The sequence below is a fragment of the Physeter macrocephalus genome, chromosome 16 (genome assembly GCF_002837175.3).
Source record: "Physeter macrocephalus isolate SW-GA chromosome 16, ASM283717v5, whole genome shotgun sequence".
Taxonomy (NCBI): Eukaryota; Metazoa; Chordata; class Mammalia; order Artiodactyla; family Physeteridae; genus Physeter; species Physeter macrocephalus.
This window is the reverse complement of record NC_041229.1, coordinates 37,682,300-37,702,735: the sequence shown is the minus strand read 5'-3', so window position 1 is coordinate 37,702,735 and position 20,436 is coordinate 37,682,300. Positions and strand designations below refer to the sequence as shown.

General features: G+C 35.3%; 1 protein-coding gene across 9 annotated transcripts in view; it reads right to left on the bottom strand.

The window, feature by feature from the left end:
* Nucleotides 1-20,436, bottom strand: part of MTMR2 (myotubularin related protein 2) — a 105,369-nt gene that overhangs the window by 19,664 nt on the left and 65,269 nt on the right. For all 9 annotated transcript variants that reach the window (XM_007101863.4, XM_007101862.4, XM_007101859.4 and 6 more), the window contains 6 exons: nucleotides 17,127-17,221; nucleotides 16,861-16,971; nucleotides 14,369-14,470; nucleotides 13,219-13,302; nucleotides 5,037-5,186; nucleotides 4,090-4,278 (listed from right to left, as the gene is read on the bottom strand). In XM_007101863.4, coding sequence (XP_007101925.2) covers nucleotides 4,090-4,278; nucleotides 5,037-5,186; nucleotides 13,219-13,302; nucleotides 14,369-14,470; nucleotides 16,861-16,971; nucleotides 17,127-17,221 — 731 coding nt within the window. The remainder of the gene's footprint in view (nucleotides 1-4,089; nucleotides 4,279-5,036; nucleotides 5,187-13,218; nucleotides 13,303-14,368; nucleotides 14,471-16,860; nucleotides 16,972-17,126; nucleotides 17,222-20,436) is intronic.

Genomic DNA, 20,436 nt, shown 5'->3' with positions numbered 1-20,436 from the left:
GATGGACTTAATTGATATTTATAGGACATTCCATCCAAAAACAACAGAATACACTTTCTTCTCAAGTGCTCATAGAACATTCTCCAGGATAGATCATATCTTGGGTCACAAGTCAAGCCTTGGTAAATTTAAGAAAATTGAAATTGTATCAGGTATCTTTTCCGACCACAACGTTATAAGACTAGATATCAATTACAGGAAAATACCTGTAAAAAATACAAACACATGGAGGCTAAACAATACACTACTAAATAACCAAGAGATCACTGAAGAAATCAAAGAGGAAATCAAAAAATACTTAGAAACGAATCACAATGAAAATACATCGACCCAAAACCTTTGGGATGCAGCAAAAGCAGTTCCAAGAGGGAAGCTTATCGCAATACAATCCTACTTCAAGAAACAAGAAAAATCTCAAATAAACAACCTAACCTTACACCTAAAGCAATTAGAGAAAGAAGAACAAAAAACCCCCAAAGGTAGCAGAAGGAAAGAAATCATAAAGATCAGATCAGAAATAAATGAAAAAGAAATGAAGGAAATGACAGCAAAGATCACTAAAACTAAAGGCTGTTTCTTTGAAAAGATAAATAAAATTGATAAACCATTAGCTAAACTCATCAAGAAAAAAAGGGAGAAGACTCAAGTCAACAGCATTAGAAATGAAAAAGGAGAAGTAACAACTAACACTGCCAAAATACAAAAGATCATGAGAGATTACTACAAGCAACTACATGCCAATAAAATGGACAACATGGAAGAAACGGACACATTCTTAGAAAAGCGCAACCTTCCGAGACTGAACCAGGAAGATAAAGAAAATATAAACAGACCAATCACAAGCACTGAAATTGAGACAGCGATTAAAAATCTTCCAACAAATAACAGCCCAGGACCAGATGGCTTCACAGGCGAATTCTATCAAACATTTAAAGAAGAGTTAACACCTATCCTTCTCAAACTCTTTCAAAATATAGCAGAGGGAGGAACACTCCCAAACTCATTCTATAAGGCCACCAGCACCCTGATACCAAAACGAGACAAAGAGGTCACAAAGAAAGAAAACTACAGGCCAATATCACTGATGAACACAGATGCAAAAATCCTCAACAGACTACTAGCAAACAGAATCCAACAGCACATTAAAAGGATCATACACCATGATCAAGTGGGGTTTATCCCAGGAATGCAAGGATTCTTCAATATACGCAATTCAATCAATGTGCTACACCATATTCACAAACTGAAGGAGAAAAACCATATGATCATCTCAATAGATGCAGAAAAAGCTTTTGACAAAATTCAACACCCATTTCTGATAAAAACCCTCCAGAAAGTAGGCATAGTGGGAACTTACCTCACATAATAAAGGCCATATATGACAAAGCCACAGCCAACATCATTCTCAATGGTGAAAAACTGAAACCATTTCCTCTAAGATCAGGAACAAAACAAGGTTGTCCGCTCTCACCATTATTATTCAACATAGTTTTGGAAGTTTTAGCCACAGCAATCAGAGAAGAAAAAGAAATAAAAGGAATCCAAATCGGAAAAGAAGAAGTAAAGCTGTCACTGTTTGCAGATGACATGAGAATACATAGAGAATCCTAAAGATGCCACCAGAAAACTACTAGAGCTAATCAATGAATTTGGTAAAGTAGCAGGATACAAAATTAATGCAAAGAAATCTCTTGCACTCCCATACACTAATGATAAGAAATCTGTAAGAGAAATTAAGGAAACACTCCCATTTACCCCTGCAACAAAAAGAATAAAATACCTAGGAATAAACCTAACTAAGGAGACAAAAGACCTATATGCAGAAAACTATAAGACACTAAGAAAGGAAACCATAAACAAGACCAAAAGACAACCCTCAGAATGGGAGAAAATAGTTGCAAATGAAGCAACTGACAAAGGATTAATCTCCAAAATTTACAAGCAGCTCATGCAGTTCAATAACAAAAAAACAAGCAACCCAATACAAAAATGGGCAGAAGACCTAAATAGACATTTCTCCAAAGAATATATACAGATTGGCAAGAAGCACATGAAAAGATGCTCAACATCACTAATCATTTTAGAGAAATGCAAATCAAAACTACGATGAGGTATCACCTCACACCAGTCAGAATGGCCATCATCAAAAAATCTACAAACAGTGAATGCTGGAGAGGGTGTGGAGAAAAGGGAACACTCTTGCACTGTGGGTGGGAATGTAAATTGATACAGCCACTATGGAGAACAGTATGGAGCTTCCTTATAAAACTAGAAATAAAACTACCATACCACCCAGCAATCCCACTACTGGGCACATATCCTGAGAAAACCGTAATTCAAAAAGAGTCATGTACCACTATGTTCACTGCAGCTCTATTTACAACAGCCAGGACATGGAAGCAACCTCCTAGGTGTCCATTGGCGGCATAGCACAGGGAGATCAGCTTGGTGCTTTGTGACCACCTAGAGGGGTGGAATAGGGAGGGTAGGAGGGAGGGAGACACAAGAGGGAAGAGATATGTGGATATATGTATATGTATAGCTGATTTACTATGTTATAAAGCAGAAACTAACACACCATTATAAAGCAATTATACTCCAATAAAGATGTTTAAAAAAAAAAAAAAGACGAGGAATGTAACATTTTGCTCTACCCCCTTTTCTGCCTTATATGCCTCTCTCCTTCTCTCATCCTAGATAACATCTTAAGTCTCATTCCTGCTAATTCATGGTATAAGGTTTACGGAAGGGAACAAGTAATTACTGGAAAAATACATGCCAGTCTCTGGGGTACCAACTTCATATACACATTGTCTCATTTCTCCTTTAAGGGGAAATACTTACAGTTTAACAGAGAATGTCTGAAATTCACAATGTCCTCAAAACACTAAATAGGACAGAAATAATTAGGTACATGATCCATAATTTAATTTAAAGATGGTCACCCCAGCACTGTTTATAATAGCAAAAAAAAAAAAAAAAAAAAGAAATAACCTAAATATCCAAAAACAACTGGTGTTAGTAATTATCATGTTACAGATATTTACTGACAGAAAGAAACAGCACCAATTAAAAAAAGGAAGTTGCAATTATCCCATTCTGTGTCAAATATATGTGTGCACGCATCTGCACATAGGTCTGGAAGTATAACCAAGATTTAATGGTGTTTCTCTCTTATTTAGTTATAGGATTTGGGGTGTTTTAGTTTTGGGGGGGCTTTTGGGGTTTTTTCTGCTAATATGTGAGGTAATTTTTTAAAGCTAAACTGTATCTCTTCTCTTTCCTTCTCCTATGGTAGATTTTGTCAACTGGACTAGAATTTCTATTTCCACAATGCTAATATTTATTCTACAGCAGAAATCAGGACCACTGCTCCAGCTAACTGCAAGTTTTCAGTCTGAATAGCTTGTACAGGTGGAGAGCTGCCAGAAGAGGGCAGCACTGGTCACTGAGAACACTGCATGATTTCTACAACAGTGCTGTGCAGACTTCTTTTGTCAGTCACAAGCTCAGTTTATTATCCAGTTTGGAGAAGGGAAAGAGAAACTAGTAATTGATGAATACCTATTTCTTATTTCTTATGTAAGTAAGCAGGATTATGCACTATTTTTTATCCGGTGAGTTTTGCCCCTAAAACAACCCTGCTAGTTATTATGATTCTCATTTCACAAATAAGCAAATTAAAGTTACGAAAAAGATTAAATACCTGACTCCATATTATACTGGGATTGACATGTACACATTGCTATATTTAAAACATATAACCAATAAGGACCTACTGTATAGCACAGGGAACTCTGATCAATATTCTGTAATAACCTAAATGGGAAAAGAATTTGAAAAAGGATACATTTATATGTATAAATGAGTCACTTTGCTGTATACCTGAAACTAATACAACATTGTTAATCAACTATACTCCAATATAAAATAAAAACTTTTTTTTAAGTTATACTATCAAGTAGAAGAGCCAGGATTAGAATCTACATTTTTATCATTGAAAAGTCCGAAGTCTTTCTAGTGCACTGTGGCTCCCACCAAACTCATGAAACTGTAACTATAATCTTAATTACTGGAAGACGATCTCACCTTATTGGCAACAGCATTAACACTTGGCCGGGCATCAAATATAAACATTTTATGAGATTGGGCATTGGAGTCCATAATGGCTTGAAGGTATTTCTCATCTTCTTTGCTTCGCTTCCCACTTACCCCTACCATGGGCTGGCTACACCGAGTGATTGTGGCTTGACTTTCAGGATGAATCCATGATAAAACCTTAATGGGGGGAAAAAATGGCAACACACCCTTTACATGCTTCTCTGTTTATAATTCTTCTGAAAATCATTACTGTATAAAACTCTGCTTTCTAATTGGATTCAAAGCCTAGCCATAAAAGGATATACGAGGCTGCTATGAAAAATCATCACCTTTCTTTCAAGCCAATTCTGACATGTGGAAAACTTGGTCTAATTCGTTAATCAGATATTGATTTATGAAAGTCACTGATTATTGGAAGTGTTGTCTCTAGAAAAAAATACATTAAAAGGGGGCTAAGTAAACCCCACTTTTAAAGTCTGAGCACTATATCAGCAAAACTGTCCAACTATAAAGTCTTCAGAATCTGAATTTTTGTACCTAAAATTATTTGAGCTATCCTTCTAGAACACAGTAATTCATCATAAATTTATAAAGTTTTCTTCTTTCTAGGATTTAAAGGAAAAAAAGCATTTATCACCATGACCAAAGATGTATAATAAGATAAAGAAATAGTGAATACAGAGCCAACTTTTTGAGTTAAGAACCATGCAATTTTGAGCAGCTCTCTAATATCCATCTCAAATTCTCCAGAAATGTCTTTAGTCTAAGTCTTTCCCCTGGTTTTAATTTTACTAAATAACTCATTCTCTAATATCCCCAGAGAAGACCTGCCGCTGTAGCTATTTTAATCCTGCAACCATTCTCCCATTTGTCATCCTCATCATTATGTGAAGTACAAAAGCAATGGGAAAGTTTCAGCACAGCTTCACACTTACTGGGATACGGCCCCGTGATCTGAAGGATGCCACTCTCTTTAATTCTTCATCAGGAATATTTGCCGGCACAACCAAGAGGGCAGGGTATGTATCACAAAGCTCATACCGTTCATTTATCTTTGTTATTCTCCAGCTTTCATTTGGAATTCCCTACATGTGAAATAAAACATACGACAAATTACTGCCTAACAAAAATACTTTAAAACATCAGAACAGAAGCCTCCTATTCAACTTCTCTTTTCTCCACTATCTATCACTTAAGTTGTTGGAACAGTTATTGTCTGCCTGTGGTGACCAGGCTTTTAGAATGAGATATTCTAACACAGGGATCTGTGTTCATTTTGGCATTCAATTTTATATTAATAGATTTATTAAATCATTAAATACTGATTGAGTGTTGGGTCTGTCCTAAGCACATCAAATGAAAAGCAAGGAAACAGTAAGACTGAAAATGTTCTTGTCTTTAAAAAGAACACAGTCTCATACAGTTTGACTGGTGAGTGATTCTGCTGCCATTCATCTATACACAGAAATTTCTGAGGGCAGCCACCAAGTGTCCACCAGAATGCTACGTACATGTTTATCACTTATATATCTAAAGTGAATTTTACAGTATTAATAAAATGTTACTGATGTAAAACATATTAAAAGAAACAAGGAAGTAATGGAAGGCAAAACCAAAAAAAAAAAAGAGGCAAGAGAAACACTTAAAACAATTTTTTAAAAACACACCAATTATTAAACTCATTTGGTCCTTAAATATTTGCCATATTTATAACTAGTATACCACTTCACATATAGGATTACTTAATAAGACACTTTAAAATTTCCATCCTCCATTCCAAAGAAAATAAAGCCATTACATTAAATGGCTGGAATTAAGAAAATACATATATTTTTAATTTTATTACCTCTGACAACTCATAATAAACAGAAAAAGACAAAACTGAAAGAAAACAAATTACAGAAAATAAAAACATTGAGCACCTACTATGTGCAGGCACTATGCCAGCAGCCTTTCTCTCTATCCCTTCCTCCCTACCCCCCGCCGCCTCCCACACACACACATATTACTCTATTCAGGTTTCATTACTGTCATTTCATAGATGAAGAAATTGTGGCACAAACTGTAACTTGACCAAAGGCAGCTGTAAAGAATTCCATGTACATTCTAAAACTATCCTTTTAATTAAAAAAGTACACTGTGCCTCAAGAAAAATTTTACTATCCTGGTTCACAAAACTGTTATAAAAATCTGAAGTCAGGGCTTCCCTGGTGGCACAGTGGTTGAGAGCCCACCTGCCGATGCAGGGGACACGGGTTCGTGACCCGGTCCGGGAAGATCCCACGTGCCGCGGAGCGGCGAGGCCCGTGAGCCATGGTCACTGAGCTTGTGCGTCCGGAGCCTGTGCTCTGCAATGGGAGAGGCCACAGCAGTGAGAGGCCCGCATACCGACCAAAAAAAAAAAAAAGAAAAGAAAAATCTGAAATCAAAGGGCAGGAGGTACTCTCCTTTAAAGGGGTATTTCCAAAGCTGTTGCCGAACACCCAGGAGGATATTAAAATTAAGAAAGGAATCACAGTAATCATGTGATAAATATTATCAATAGACTTTCCACCTATCCCTAGCCAAGGTCTGTCTCTTCATTAGTGCCTTAAATACTATTTACCCCATTTAATTAGCCTAGTCCCAACTTGCTTCCTATGATCTACATCTCTCCTTCCCTCCTGCTTTCCTCAACTTTCTAGATAACTGTTCAGGTAAGATCCTTACTAATTTCCAGAAATAAAAAAAAAAGGTTTAAGTAAGAGATGTTTAAAATAAATGTACATGCTATAATAAAAAATGTACAATGAAAAAATGAATACGTAAGTTTATAGAGGTGGTACTCAACCAAGAAACTTGGATACCACCTCTAACTCTCCCTCACCCTCTACTTCCAATGAATGACTAATTTTTATGATTTTTTTCTTCCAAAAGTGCCTGAAAAAAGTTTGCTCACTTCTCTCAATCTTCACTGTCACTTCCCTAATTCAGGCCATTGTCACTTCTCTTCTGTCCCTCCGCAATCCATTCTCCACACTGCCTCAAAATTCTTTTAAGATGCAAAAGCTATCACATCATTCTTCTGCCTAAAAACTATCAATGGCTACCTATTCCTTTTCACATAAAGTATAGAACCCTTTATGGGACTTGGCAAAGACCTTCACACTCCTGCTTTCCCCAGACTGATCTCTGGCCACTCTAAACTCTAGTCTAGCCTATACCAAACAACTTCAGTTTCCAGATGGCTTCATATTCTACCACCAGAGTACTTGCTCTATTATTCACAATATTCATCACTGTGTATTTTGATTGTTAGTTTACTTCTTTGAATCCTCCATTAAACATATGTTCTTTGGGAGTCAGGATTATGTCTTTCTGTTTAAGCCACTAGTACATAGTAGGTGCTACATGAATTTGATGAATGAATGAATATATGAATGAATAAAATCAATGAACCACAAGGAAGCTTCTACAAGAAGCAAAATTAGTTTCTGAAGTTTTCTTAGAAAATATGGAGTCAAAGCTGAGAGGGTCAGATCTCCTGAGATCCTAGTGTACCATCTTTAACCCAGGCAGGTAACTCCCATCTCTCTCTCACTGCCTTCCCATATCCTTGAAAAATCACTACCAGGGAGAACTGTTACCACTGAGATTGTGTCATATTCTTCAGAAAAATGGATGGGTGGGAGTAGAATCACTGACTTAAATTACCTTAATGGCTATTGTCCTCCTCATTCTTAGAGAAGCTGACACACCTAACTCCACTAAAGTAAAGGCCTTCCAAGCAGAAAACTGGAGTTGGCTAGTCAGCATATACATTCTTTGTAGACAGTGCTAAAGATATAAGGACAACTGTTGATCTCTGGCATACATCTTTCTACTCTTCATGCAAATCACTGCCCTTCAGTTAATGTATCCATTTGTCAGTCAATTTACAACCAAATTAACTGGATTATAGCTTTCCCTAGTTACTTACATTCCAGTTCTGAGGATAAATTCTGTTCTCCTTTACTGCACTTGAGTGCTCTCCAAATTTGTTAAGCAAGATATCTACCATATGATTATTTCTGCAGAAGACCATGCTCATTTTCTATATACTGATTTTTACTATTTTAGCAACTTGATGATTTCTCTTGACCTTATCCACAAATTTCAGGGTCCTGTGTATAATCACTACATGTGTCAAGAGAAAATTAAAGAAATACTCTCTTATATAACAAATGGTTACTAACAGTTTTGCCCATTTAAAAAATACATGATCTAATTTCTTTAGGCACTATAACGTATAAGTCTACAAATTTAATGTGGCTTTCCTTTTGTGTTTCAGTGGCAGCACACAAAAAGCCAACCAATCATAACTTCTGTTTTTAGAGCTTTACAATGTAATAAATATAATAATAATCATTTGGATCGATTTCTATGGTTTATAATGTGCCTTTCTGTATATCACTCATCCTTCAAACAATCCTATAAGGCAGTTCCTATCACCAAGTAAAAAAATAAAGGCACTGTGACATGAGTGACTCATTCAACAGCACATATCTAAGTGTGAGAGCTAAGCAAGTGCTAGAGCTAGGATTCAAAACTGAGTCTTCTAAACGATCTGGAATTAGATTGTGGTGATAGCTGCACAACCTTATGAATATGTTAAAAAACGGTGTACGCTTTAAAGTAGAAAACTTTATGGTATGTGAATTATATATCAATTTTAAAGAAAAAAAGAATAGAGAGGCCGTGTGTTTTGAGATGGTATAATCTCCAAAATATGTTAGATGAAAAAGAAGGGTACAGTGTGCACAGAATGCTATTATCTGCTTTAAAAATAATACTGTATACACATTATACAAGCTGTGTAGCATAAAGTCTCTGAAAGGATATACAGGTAATGAGTAACATTATTTCCTAAAGGGAGAGGAACTGGGATCGCTGGGGAACAATGTTGGCCAGAGGGAAAGCTTCCTTTCAGTATACCCTTTTATACCTTTTGAATTTTATACAGAGTGTGGGTATTACCGCATCCAATTTTTTTTTAATTTAAAAGAAGAAAAAAGGAATATTCTGATGCTTTATCTTTAGTCTCAACATTTATATTAAGAGATTACCCGGAACAGCAAAGGAAAAACCATCAACAAAATGAAAACGCACCCTATGAATTGGAGAAAATATTTGCAAACCATACACCTGATATGGCGTTAATATCCAAAATATATAAAGAACTTACAAACAACAACAAAAACTCTGACTAAAAATGAGCAAAGGGGGCTTCCCTGGTGGCGCAATGGTTGAGAGTCCGCCTGCCGATGGAGGGGACACGGGTTCGTACCCCGGTCCGGGAAGATCCCACATGCCGCGGAGTGGCTGGGCCCGTGACCCACGGCCGCTGAGCCTGCGCGTCCGGAGCCTGTGCTCCGCAACGGGAGAGGCCACAACAGTGAGAGGCCCGCGTACCACAAACAAACAAACAAAAAAAAAAAAAGCAAAGGATCTGAATAAACATTTTCCCAAAGACATACAAATGGCTAGCAAACACATGAAAAGATGCTCTACAACTCATCATCAGGGAAATGCAAATCAAAACTACAATGAGATATCACCTCACACCTGTTAAAATGTCTAATTACCCAGCACTGTAAAGCAATTATACTCCAATAAAGATGTACTAAAAAATAATTTTTAAATAAATAAATAATAAAATAAAATGGCTAATCACCCAAAAAACAAGAAATCACAAGTGTTGGCGAGGATGTGCAGAAAAGGGAGCCCTTGTGCAGTGTTGCTGGGAAACAGTAAGGAGGTTCCTCAAAAAATTAAAAATAGAACTACTATATGTTCCAGCAATTCCACTTCTGAGTATTTATTCAAAGAAAATGAAAACACTAACTCAAAAAGATATATGCTTCCATTCATTGTAGCATTATTTACAATAGCCAAGATATGGACACAATGTAAGTGCTCACTGATGAATGAATAAAGAAAATGTGGTGTATATATATATATACATACATGTATATATAGAGAGAGCGAGAGATCTCTATATATAATGGAATTTTATTCAACCATAGAAAGAATGAAATCTTGCCACTTGTGAAAACATGGATGGAACCTGAGTGCACAATGTTAAGTGAAGTAAGACAGAAAAAAGCAAATATTGTATGACGATCTCACTTATATGTGGAATCGTAAAAAAAAAAAAACAAGAAAACAAGCTCACAGATAAAGGGAACAAACTGATGGTTGGTTGCTGGAAGCTTGGAAGCAGGGGGTCAGGAGTGGGCAAAATGGTGAAGGGAGCCAAAAGGTACAAGCTTCCAATTATAAAGTAAATGTAAGTCACAGGCATACACTGTACAGCATGGTAACTACAGTTAATACTGTATTGTATATTTGAAAGTTGCGAAGAGAATAAATCTTGAAAGATCTCATCACAAGAAAAAATATCCTGTAACTATTTCTGGTGACACTGTCTAGATGTTAACTAGACTTACTGTGGTGATCATTTCACAATATATATAAGTATCAAATCATTATGGTATACACCTGAAACTAATATAATGTCGTATGTCAATTATACCTCAATGAAAACAAGGAAAGAAACAAACAGAAGAGGTTATCTTCATTTTCTTCAGTAATAAACTTAAGTTAAAAAAAAAAAAAGTCTTCTAACTACACCAAATACAGTGTCCTCTCCACCAGACTTTAACTTAGTTGACTCAAAGTGTCTAACTCTGCAGTAAAAAGCCAACAAATTAATCTAGTAAGTCAAAGACCATAAAGCATCTGTATCATTCAGTGTAGAGTTCAATGCTGTATTCTGATTACCGCATTTCCTAATCTCATAATTCTCTTTCTGAATGCGTATAGCTGTTCATTTATTCTTTTTTTTCAATTGGAGTATAGCTAATTTACAATATTGTATTAGTTTCAAATGTACAGCAAAGTGATTCAGTTATACATATTTTCTCTGATTTTTTTCCATTATAGGTTATTACAAGATATTGAATATAGGTTCCTGTACTATACAGTAAATCATTGTTGTTTATTTTACATACAGTGGTGTGTATCTGTTAATCCCATACTAACTTATCTCTCCCCCCACCTCTTTCCCCTTTGGTAAACAATGAGTTTGTTTTCTATGTCAGTGAGTCTGTTTCTGTTTTGTAAACAAGTTCATTTGTATTACTTTTTTAGTTCCACATATAAGTGATATTATATATTTGTCTTTCTCTGCCTGGCTTACTTCACTCAGTATGATAATCTCTAGGTCCATTCACATTGCTGCAAATGGCAATATTTCATTCCTTTTTATGGCTGAGTAATATTCGTGTGTGTGTGTGTGTGTGTGTGTCTGTTTGTGTATACACCACATATTCTTGATCCATTCATCAGTTGATGAACACTTAGGTTGCTTCCACGCCTTTGCTACTGTAAATAGTGATGCTATGAAACATTAGGGTGCATGTATCTCTTTGAATTAGAGTTTTCATCTTTTTCAGATCACATGGTAACTCTATTTTTAGTTTTTTAAGGAACCTCCAGACTATTTTCCATAGTGACTATACCAATTTACATTCCCACCAAAAGTGTAGGACGGTTCTCTTTTCTCCACACCCTCTGCAGCATTTATTTGTAGACTTTTTGATGATGGCCATTCTGACCAGGGTGAGGTGATACTTCATTATAGTTTTGAATTGCATTCTCTAATAATTGGCAATGTTGAGCCTCTTTTCATGTGATTGTTGGCCATCTGCATGTCTTTGGAGAAATGTCTATTTAGGTCTTCTGCCCATTTTTTGATCGGGTTGTTTGTTTTTTCACACTCACTCTTCAACTTACTATTTTTCATATTAATTTCTTTCTTTTCGCTGGACACAGTTATCTCATCTCCTTTCCAAAGTTCTATGTTGAATGCTACTAAAACAGACAGAAATTTTTGCCCAGATTCCCAAAGAATATTCTTCATTTTTACAATTCTACACACATTTGTTAGATTTTCTGATTGCTTTGCCACTTAATTCTGACACTGGACTTTTGGTTTAGCAAAAATTTTGCAATGTTACTTGTAGACTCTTGGTTTTTAAAAGCTGATCCATTTATTTTGTATTCTGCTTCGTATTTTGCCAGCTGATGGTTTTATAACTGATGGTTTTATAACTAATTTTAAATTTTACTTGCCACATGCAATTGAGCAACAAAATCAGTTTCAAACCATCTGGATATCTTTAGTTCTCCAGTGATGGTTTTTTATTCTTCCTGGCTTTCTAAAACAAACCTAAAACATCAGAAGCTTCATAGTAATTAAAATGCAATGTTTAAAATCTAAATACAAAAATCACAGCCTAATGTTTGTCATATTTGAATTCTAGAATAATTTGAATATCAAATCTAACAATTACCAGGAAACAATCAATGTGTCTGAAAAATTCTCAAGAATGCACAGTGAACATGTGGAAAGTTAAAAATAAAGACTATTTTTGGTAGAGTTTAAGTATTGCAGTATAGGAACTCTGGGAAGTGGTATATTGAGGAAGAATAGGGAGAATGATACACTATAACACAGATTTCAAGACTGAATTCTGCTTTAATCTCCTACTGTGGAGAATCCATTATTAGATTTTCTAATATTAAGCAAACTCACCTTAGTCATGAAGTATTAGCTCTTTTGTATACTATCAGATTTGATTTATTAATATTTTATGTAGAAGTGTGTCTTCTGAAAAGGTAGAACTTTCAAAATTTTATGTGCAGCTAAATTATAAGCAGTAGAATTATTAGGAAATGTTTTCAGAATTAAATTATAGGATACCCGAAAAGAAAAATCTGAGTGAGTAATGCGAATGACATGTAAATATATTTACAATTTTATTTTTATTTTTAAAATTATTAAACATTTTTTAAATAAACTGATTTACTTGTAAACTCTTAGATAAGTAAAGATTCATGAAAGATCATTGGCATAGTCTGAAAAGCTGTTTAAAGAAACTGTAAGGCAATCAAAAAAATCAAGATTAGCCTTTATTAAAGAAACAACAACAAAAACCACAAAACTATATAAAGCTATTCACTTCTATCCATGAACATTTTGTTGTAATGAAAAGAATACAGAATACTGAAATTCAAAAAAAAAAAAGTACTTACCTGCCTTCTATACTCTAAAAGAGAGTCATATAGCTTCCACCCGTTTTCAGGGAATACTTCTTTGTACTCAAAAGCAAAAAGAGGCTACAAAAAGTAAAGGGTTAATAGCTAAAAAAGACATTTAAGAAGGTAATGAATCAGAAATGTAACCTTATCATACCCCACGTTTTCATTTACTTATCTGTAAGGATATTTTGTATTGGTATTCTTCTTTATATTGTTGTTTTAGTTTAATAATTTTGAAAACTTACTTTTTTAAATATTTTCAAGCACAGAAAAGCACAAAGGTCTGCCACCAAGATTTATCAATGCTAACATATCACCATGTTTCCTTCAGGTATCTTTGGTAGCTGTTTTAGGTTTACTTTTAAATAATGAAAGATATTACATAAAAAAGACATCTTCTGATATAATTAATTAGTTTGACATCACAGATATCAGCAGTTAAGCAGCTTTAAAGATTATGCTACATTTTCTAAAACATACTGAATAAACTTTTTATTTTGGGACATGCAATCTGTACCAAAAAAGAAACTTTAATTTATCATTAATGTAGACAGAATAGCAGGAACAACTATGATGATAAACACTCAAACTCGAGTCAGAAGACCAGGATTGATTCTAAATTTTACTTCTGACTAACTACGCCACTGAGTCAATTGTTTACCTGCTCCTGGTTTCAACTTTAAAATACGGATAAATAATATTTAGCACCATAGGGCTACTGTAGAAGTTAGATTGTATAAAATAAATGAGGAAACCTAGTACTGTTAATAGCACACAGTAGGAACTCAGTTCTAAGTATTTATCCACCTTTCCCTCCTGAAATTGCTAGACTTAACTCTCAGCTCTCAATTTAAAAGATTTCACATCCTAATGAAAACCACATACAGCTTTTCATCATGGAAATACCCTGGATAGAAAGATCATATAATGACAGAATGTCAGTCTGCAGGGATGGACCTCAGAAATCAGCTAGTCCAGCTTCCTCATTTTATACCTTAAAAAGCTGGTCCTATAGGTTAAACCTAAACTAGACATCTGGCAAAGTGGGATTGTAAACAGAAAGATTCTAAATAGCCTAGACAAGTTTCTTGACACTACACCAATAATTATAATATAGCTTTTTCAAAGATGAGAAACCTCTTACCAGGTTATTAGAGACAGGAAATGCATATTTCATTAGATTCTCAAATATAGATCTTCTTGTTCGCCCCTCAGGTTTATGAGCAAACCGTAAGTTCCGAATATCCTAGAAAAGAGTTATGATCCAAGTCACCTATCGTTTGTTCACTTTTTATTTAATGAACAAATAAGGCAACTATTTGTTCATTAAATTAAAAGTGAATGAATGTGGGATACAAAAATAGACAACAGCTCCTGGAGGCAGGGAAATTACAATGCCTTATTGAGAGAAACAAAAATAAACACAAGACACTCTGATACAAGGCAGAATTCAGAGGACAGAAAATTTCCCTCTGCTTATGAACTCAAGATAGGCCACTGAAGGAGTCAGCATCTGATGCAGGCACTGGAGATTAGAGATACTATATCTGAAGTCATGATATTACGTGGCTGATACACACTATCAACATTATGTCCTGGGACTTCCCTGGTGGTCCAGTGGTAAGGAATCCACCTTCCTATGCAGGGGACGCGGGTTGATTCCTGGTCGGGGAACTAAGACTCCACATGCCACGGGGCAACTAAGCCCCCTCGCCACAACTACTGAGCTCGCATGCCTCAACTAGAGAGCCCGCTTGCCGCAAACTACAGAGCCCACATGCCACAACCAGAGAAGAGAAAACCTGCACACCACAACTAGAGAGAAGCCCACACACTGGAACAAAAGATCCCGCGTGCCTCAACGAATATCCCACATGCAGCAACTAAGACCCAATGCAGCCAAAAATAATCTTAAAAAAAAATTATGTCCTTTCCCTGCGAAAGCCCAATGTCTGTTATGAATTTCCCTATTAAAAACCTGATTAGCTGTTGCTATATTTCATAAATGTCTTCATTCCCATTATGCTTGGTGATCATTTGCCTATTTATAATCCCCTGCCAGGACTCATTTCCATTGGATCTTCAATTCATAAGGCTCCTGCTACTAGACTGATAGAACCAAACTCTGCCTAAAGGTCTTCCTCCAGTCCACGTCCCAAGTCCTTCAACTATCTACTAGCAAAAACTTTGAATAGTTTGACTGATATCATCCAGGCTCTAAAGTCAGATCTAAAGAGCAAAATTCCCTTCCCTTATTTGTTCTCAAGCAGTTTTCTATGCTCAGGCTGAATGCAGATATTCATGTTCCAATTTACGGAGATCTTAATAGCACTAAGAAAATAAACGGGATTAAGAATAATATCAAGACTATTCATTTTATTTAAGTGGTTTCATCTAGACAGAATTCAAAATAGCTTTATTCCACTGCATTCTGTAAAACTGAGCACACACTCTACTACAATGCACCTACAGAACATGAACAAGCACAACATTTTATTATAAATGTGATCCAAAATTAGAATGCCAGCTCTACCACCTTTTAAAACAAATGTGTGAGAACCTACGCTGATATTTTGTTTTTCATCAGTAAATTCCTTTACAACTAATAGAGATATTCATAATCACTCTGTTAAACAGAGCTCTCCAAAAGTACCATAGCAGGGCCCCTACAAATATTTGGGTTTATTGATAATGGTCATGTTCTATGGAAAAAGTTATATTTAAAATAATCAAAATTTCAAAGTCACCCTCTTTCATGTCCTCTTATATTCTATGCTCTATTTACTCTTAGACCATAGAAGAGCAATCAGGAGGCAATGTGTCTGTCACACAGCTGACAGCTATTATACTCTTAGAGCCCTTCCAACTATAATGGAAAAGCACACAAATAATTACTAAGTCATTAGCTTTAATACTAGATTCATAAAGCTTCTAAGATTGGCATGAGAAAGGATCTTGAAAGTTATGCATATGCTGTTGCTTTCACTTTTTTGGCACTCGCAGAACAGCAAAAGAAAGGAAAAAGATGATCTAGAAGTAAGATGTACACAGCTGTTAATTAGGCTATATAGTAAGGAGAACAGTGACCTTAGAAGTGTCAATGGTATTAAATATTTATGACTGAATGTTAAAATTATAACAATCTAACCCTCATTCAAGTATCAATGCACTTAAGGAATACCAGTTAGACAAGAAAATACAGAAGGTCTATAACATGAAGTTTTCCTCACCATTGTTTTAGAAGCAGAAAAATTAAGAGAACTAGAAATAGGAAAGAGAGGTAATTGTATCATAATCAGTTCCTCCACTACAAAGTACTATGAGCCTTAACTGCTCAGAGCCTTATGTTTCTAATTTGTAAATTAAAGGTAATAATGTCCATCATGCCTACTTCAAGATTTTTATGAGGCTCAAAAATGAAATAATGAATGTGAGAGTACTTTGTGTTCAGTCCAAAAAATTCAAGTCTAATTCACGACCAATCACCTTTTTATTACTCCTAAATGTTGTTTTCTTCTACCAGAATGACGCTTCTAGCATGAAATCCATTTGATATTTTGGAAGTTTCTAAAATATCTATTTAATAGAAAGCTTTTCAAACAAAAAAAAAAATTGCATACGTATTACAACAGTTACCTTGCACACAGTTTCAAGTCCGTAAGAGTTTTCACCTCGACTAGAAGCACCACCAATTTTTTCTACTCTACTTATAACACCAAGAGAAGCATCTAAAACAAATGGGGGATCCTAAAGGAAGGAAAAAACAATTAAAACTGAGCAACTGATACTGTACAATTATAGCTGAGAAAAATATTAACTAGAAATGCTTTAATTAACAATGACCAAAGATGAACAAACAACACACAGATGTACATATAAAAATCGAATCCAACAAGCCTTACCCGTTCCATGCTTTTGAAATATAACCTGTAATTCGTAACAGTCAGAGTTCCTCGTACAGCACCAGTGAATGGACATATATAAGTTACATCTTTGGCTGAAAAGGAAAAGAGCCCACAATTTACTATACATGTGCACTATTAAAAACTGCACTATCATCTTTTCAGAAACAAAATTTAAAAGAATTCTGATTGCTAGTCTAAATTATGATTTAAAAAATCACAGAATCAGTGATTCAAAGAGACCTCAAATGCCAAATCCAAGCTTCTAACCACACACTAATCTGGGGAAGGAATGTGGAATAAATGGGAAGGACTGAAGAAGCAGAGGGACATCCTTTACCCTGAGACAGACACAAGGAAACAAAGATGGCCACTCTCCCTGATGGACAGACTAGGTGTGGCAGTTGGAGTAGTGAGTGGAGGAGTAGTGGTAAAGGTGGGAACAACAGTAAATGTCTCAAGTCACAGTCACCAATCATCTAATCATAGTTCCTAGATCATCTCTCCAACCTGCTGGTCTTCTTCTGGCCACAGTCTAGTGTGTACCACCATTCCTCTAACTATACAATACCTAAAACATAATAACAGAAACTCCTGACCTGATTATATTTATATGGAAAATACTGTACAGAAAATGAAACATATATGAAATAGATTCTTAGAAAAAATAACAGTACAATAAGAGGGTATTATATTCCTGACCAAGCAACAGATGTCAAACTTTATAGAGAAATAATCACAAGCATTGTTTAATTAAATGATAAATGATGAATCTATACAGTGTTATCGCTTTATAAAACGTGTTAATTAATAAGCAGGGTAACTCAGCTACCACCAGCTCAAAATAATATTTAATATGGTAGAATTCATATGCCCAATACAAAGGTTTTTTGTATCTTAAAATATTCATAAATCCCTGCTATGTCATTATTGTAGCAAAGCAGCAGATAAAGGAACATCTTCATTGTTCCAAGAAACTAAGGCACAATTAGGAGCAAAAAATTTCTAAGAACCTTTCAAGGGGCTTCTGGGAAAACTCAGGAACATTAAATATGTTTAATAAGGTATTGCAACTTCCTGACTTTGCTTTCTATTCCTCACTTTGAAGGACTGACTGCTTTGTATGGAATCTGAAATGAGACTGATCTTCTAACAAACATTTCTAACCTTCAAAATAGCTCCCTTGGGAATGTTCAAGTATGAGCTAAATTATTTGAATCACTGTTTCCAATGCATTTCCAATGTTTCATTTAGAGGGAAGCTATTAAAATTAAATAAACCAATCATTATAGAAAGATACATAAACTTGCCTTGCATTTTCTTGCCCTTATGAATTTTTATCTCAACTGGGAAAGCTTTATTCAATGTTACTAAAAACATTTCTTGATTTTTTCCAGAGCCAATTTTCTTCACTCACACAAGAAAATCAGTCTTATTATTCTATATTCTACTACAGGATATGTCCCTCTTAGTCCCAGCCCAAAGTTTTGTTACAACTTCCCCTTTATTCTAAAATCATGAAATAATATACACGAATGTGTTTCCAAAATTAAAAGTACTCTACTAGATATCGGGTTGGCCAAAAACTTCATTTGGTTAATGAATACGTTATTCAATAAAGTTCTTAATGAAAATTACTTACAACCGAAAGAACTTTTTGGCCAATCCAATACAAGGGTTTATAGTTATGTTGCTATTATCATCATTAGGGTTGGCTTTGTTCTGTCCCTTTTATCCGTTTTCCTCAGGCTGGTGGCAGCTAAGTCACTCTGAAGAGAGAATTTATGCCTAGCAGAGTTTGTACCAAGTAGAAGAGAGACTGTGATTAGGAATCTTAACCAGAGCGAATGACAATAGTAACAACCAGCACTGACAGCCTAGCACTTCAGAATTTATAAAGTACTTTTTACCTGAGTACCTCCCTTAACCTTCAAAATGACCTTTAAATATAAAACCTCTAATTACCTACAATTTTTAGATGAGAATACCAGGGCTCAGAGAAGTAAAACAAATTGTATAATGTTTCAGAACCAGTAACCGCTAAGATTAGGACTTGAATGCAATTCCTATGAATGCAAATTCAAATTTCTTTCCACCACATCATGCAAAGCTAAGCCACTCAAGTAGCACAGTCTGTCTCCTGTGTTAAAGGGTGAGATACTGCCGTCTGGAGCCACCTCTACTGCTGATGTGCACAGGCCACAATACCCTGAGACTGTTGCTGCTACTGTTAAAGCATTCTGTTGATGTTCCTAACACTACTCTTTTAAAAAATGTCTAAACTGCAGATTTACATTAGACCAACTACGAATGTCTTTTCTATATGAATACACTCAAGGTTACCAGCCTTATCCTTTGTATTACATTTAATTTTTTTGAAGAATAATCAAGTCTATACAGATGACTTTGAATCAGAATATTTTATTTAATATATTAGGTATTCCTCTAAATTTCACAATACTGATACTGCCTAGTGGTACCAAAAGAGCTTAGATTTACCAATCCTCTCAAATTTTCCCTGAGTTCACAAAGAATCAATAATAGTTTCCATGAGGCAGACCAAAATGACTTTGAGAATACATATCTATAAGGATGTAAAATATATACAAATAAATGTAATATATGAGAGCATGCAATCTGTGCAGAAAGAGAGGCACAAAAACATACTCTAAGTAATACCAAGAAGGAAAGTCCATTAAGCTATGGGATCGGAGAAGGTTCAAGGAACACAGCCATGTGAGTTGTGCCCCAGTGGCTGGTATCCTTTTAATGGGTAGATATGTTGATACAGCACTCAACGCAGAGAAGAACCTAAACTAAAATACAGAAGTAAGAAAGTAAAGTAACTATTTGGACAAGAGAAGTATATAGTCTGGATCCCTCTAATTTATATTATATCACATTCTCTTCATTCCTTCTCAATTTCCCTCCCTGGTTCCTCTTCTACCATTTACCAAAGCTATGTTCTTGGCCCTCTTTTTACTCCATACATTCTCTAGGTTATTTTCCTCCTTTCACTGTCAACTAATATCCATATTCTGATGATTCCAAAATATGTACTTCCAGCCCTGCTCTCTCTCCCAAATTCCTACAAGTTTCTCATATGTACCTGAAATTCAATGTACATAAATATTATACCAAGGGCTCATGAAAATGAGAGAAAAAGATATCATTCAAGAAATTTTTAGAGATTACTCCTCTGGATCTGGTAACTGATTGAATGTCAGAGTTCAGAAAAAAAAAGCAGCCGAGGATGACTCCCAGATTTCTGCCTTGAGTGAACGGACAACCAGTGTTAATATTAACCAAC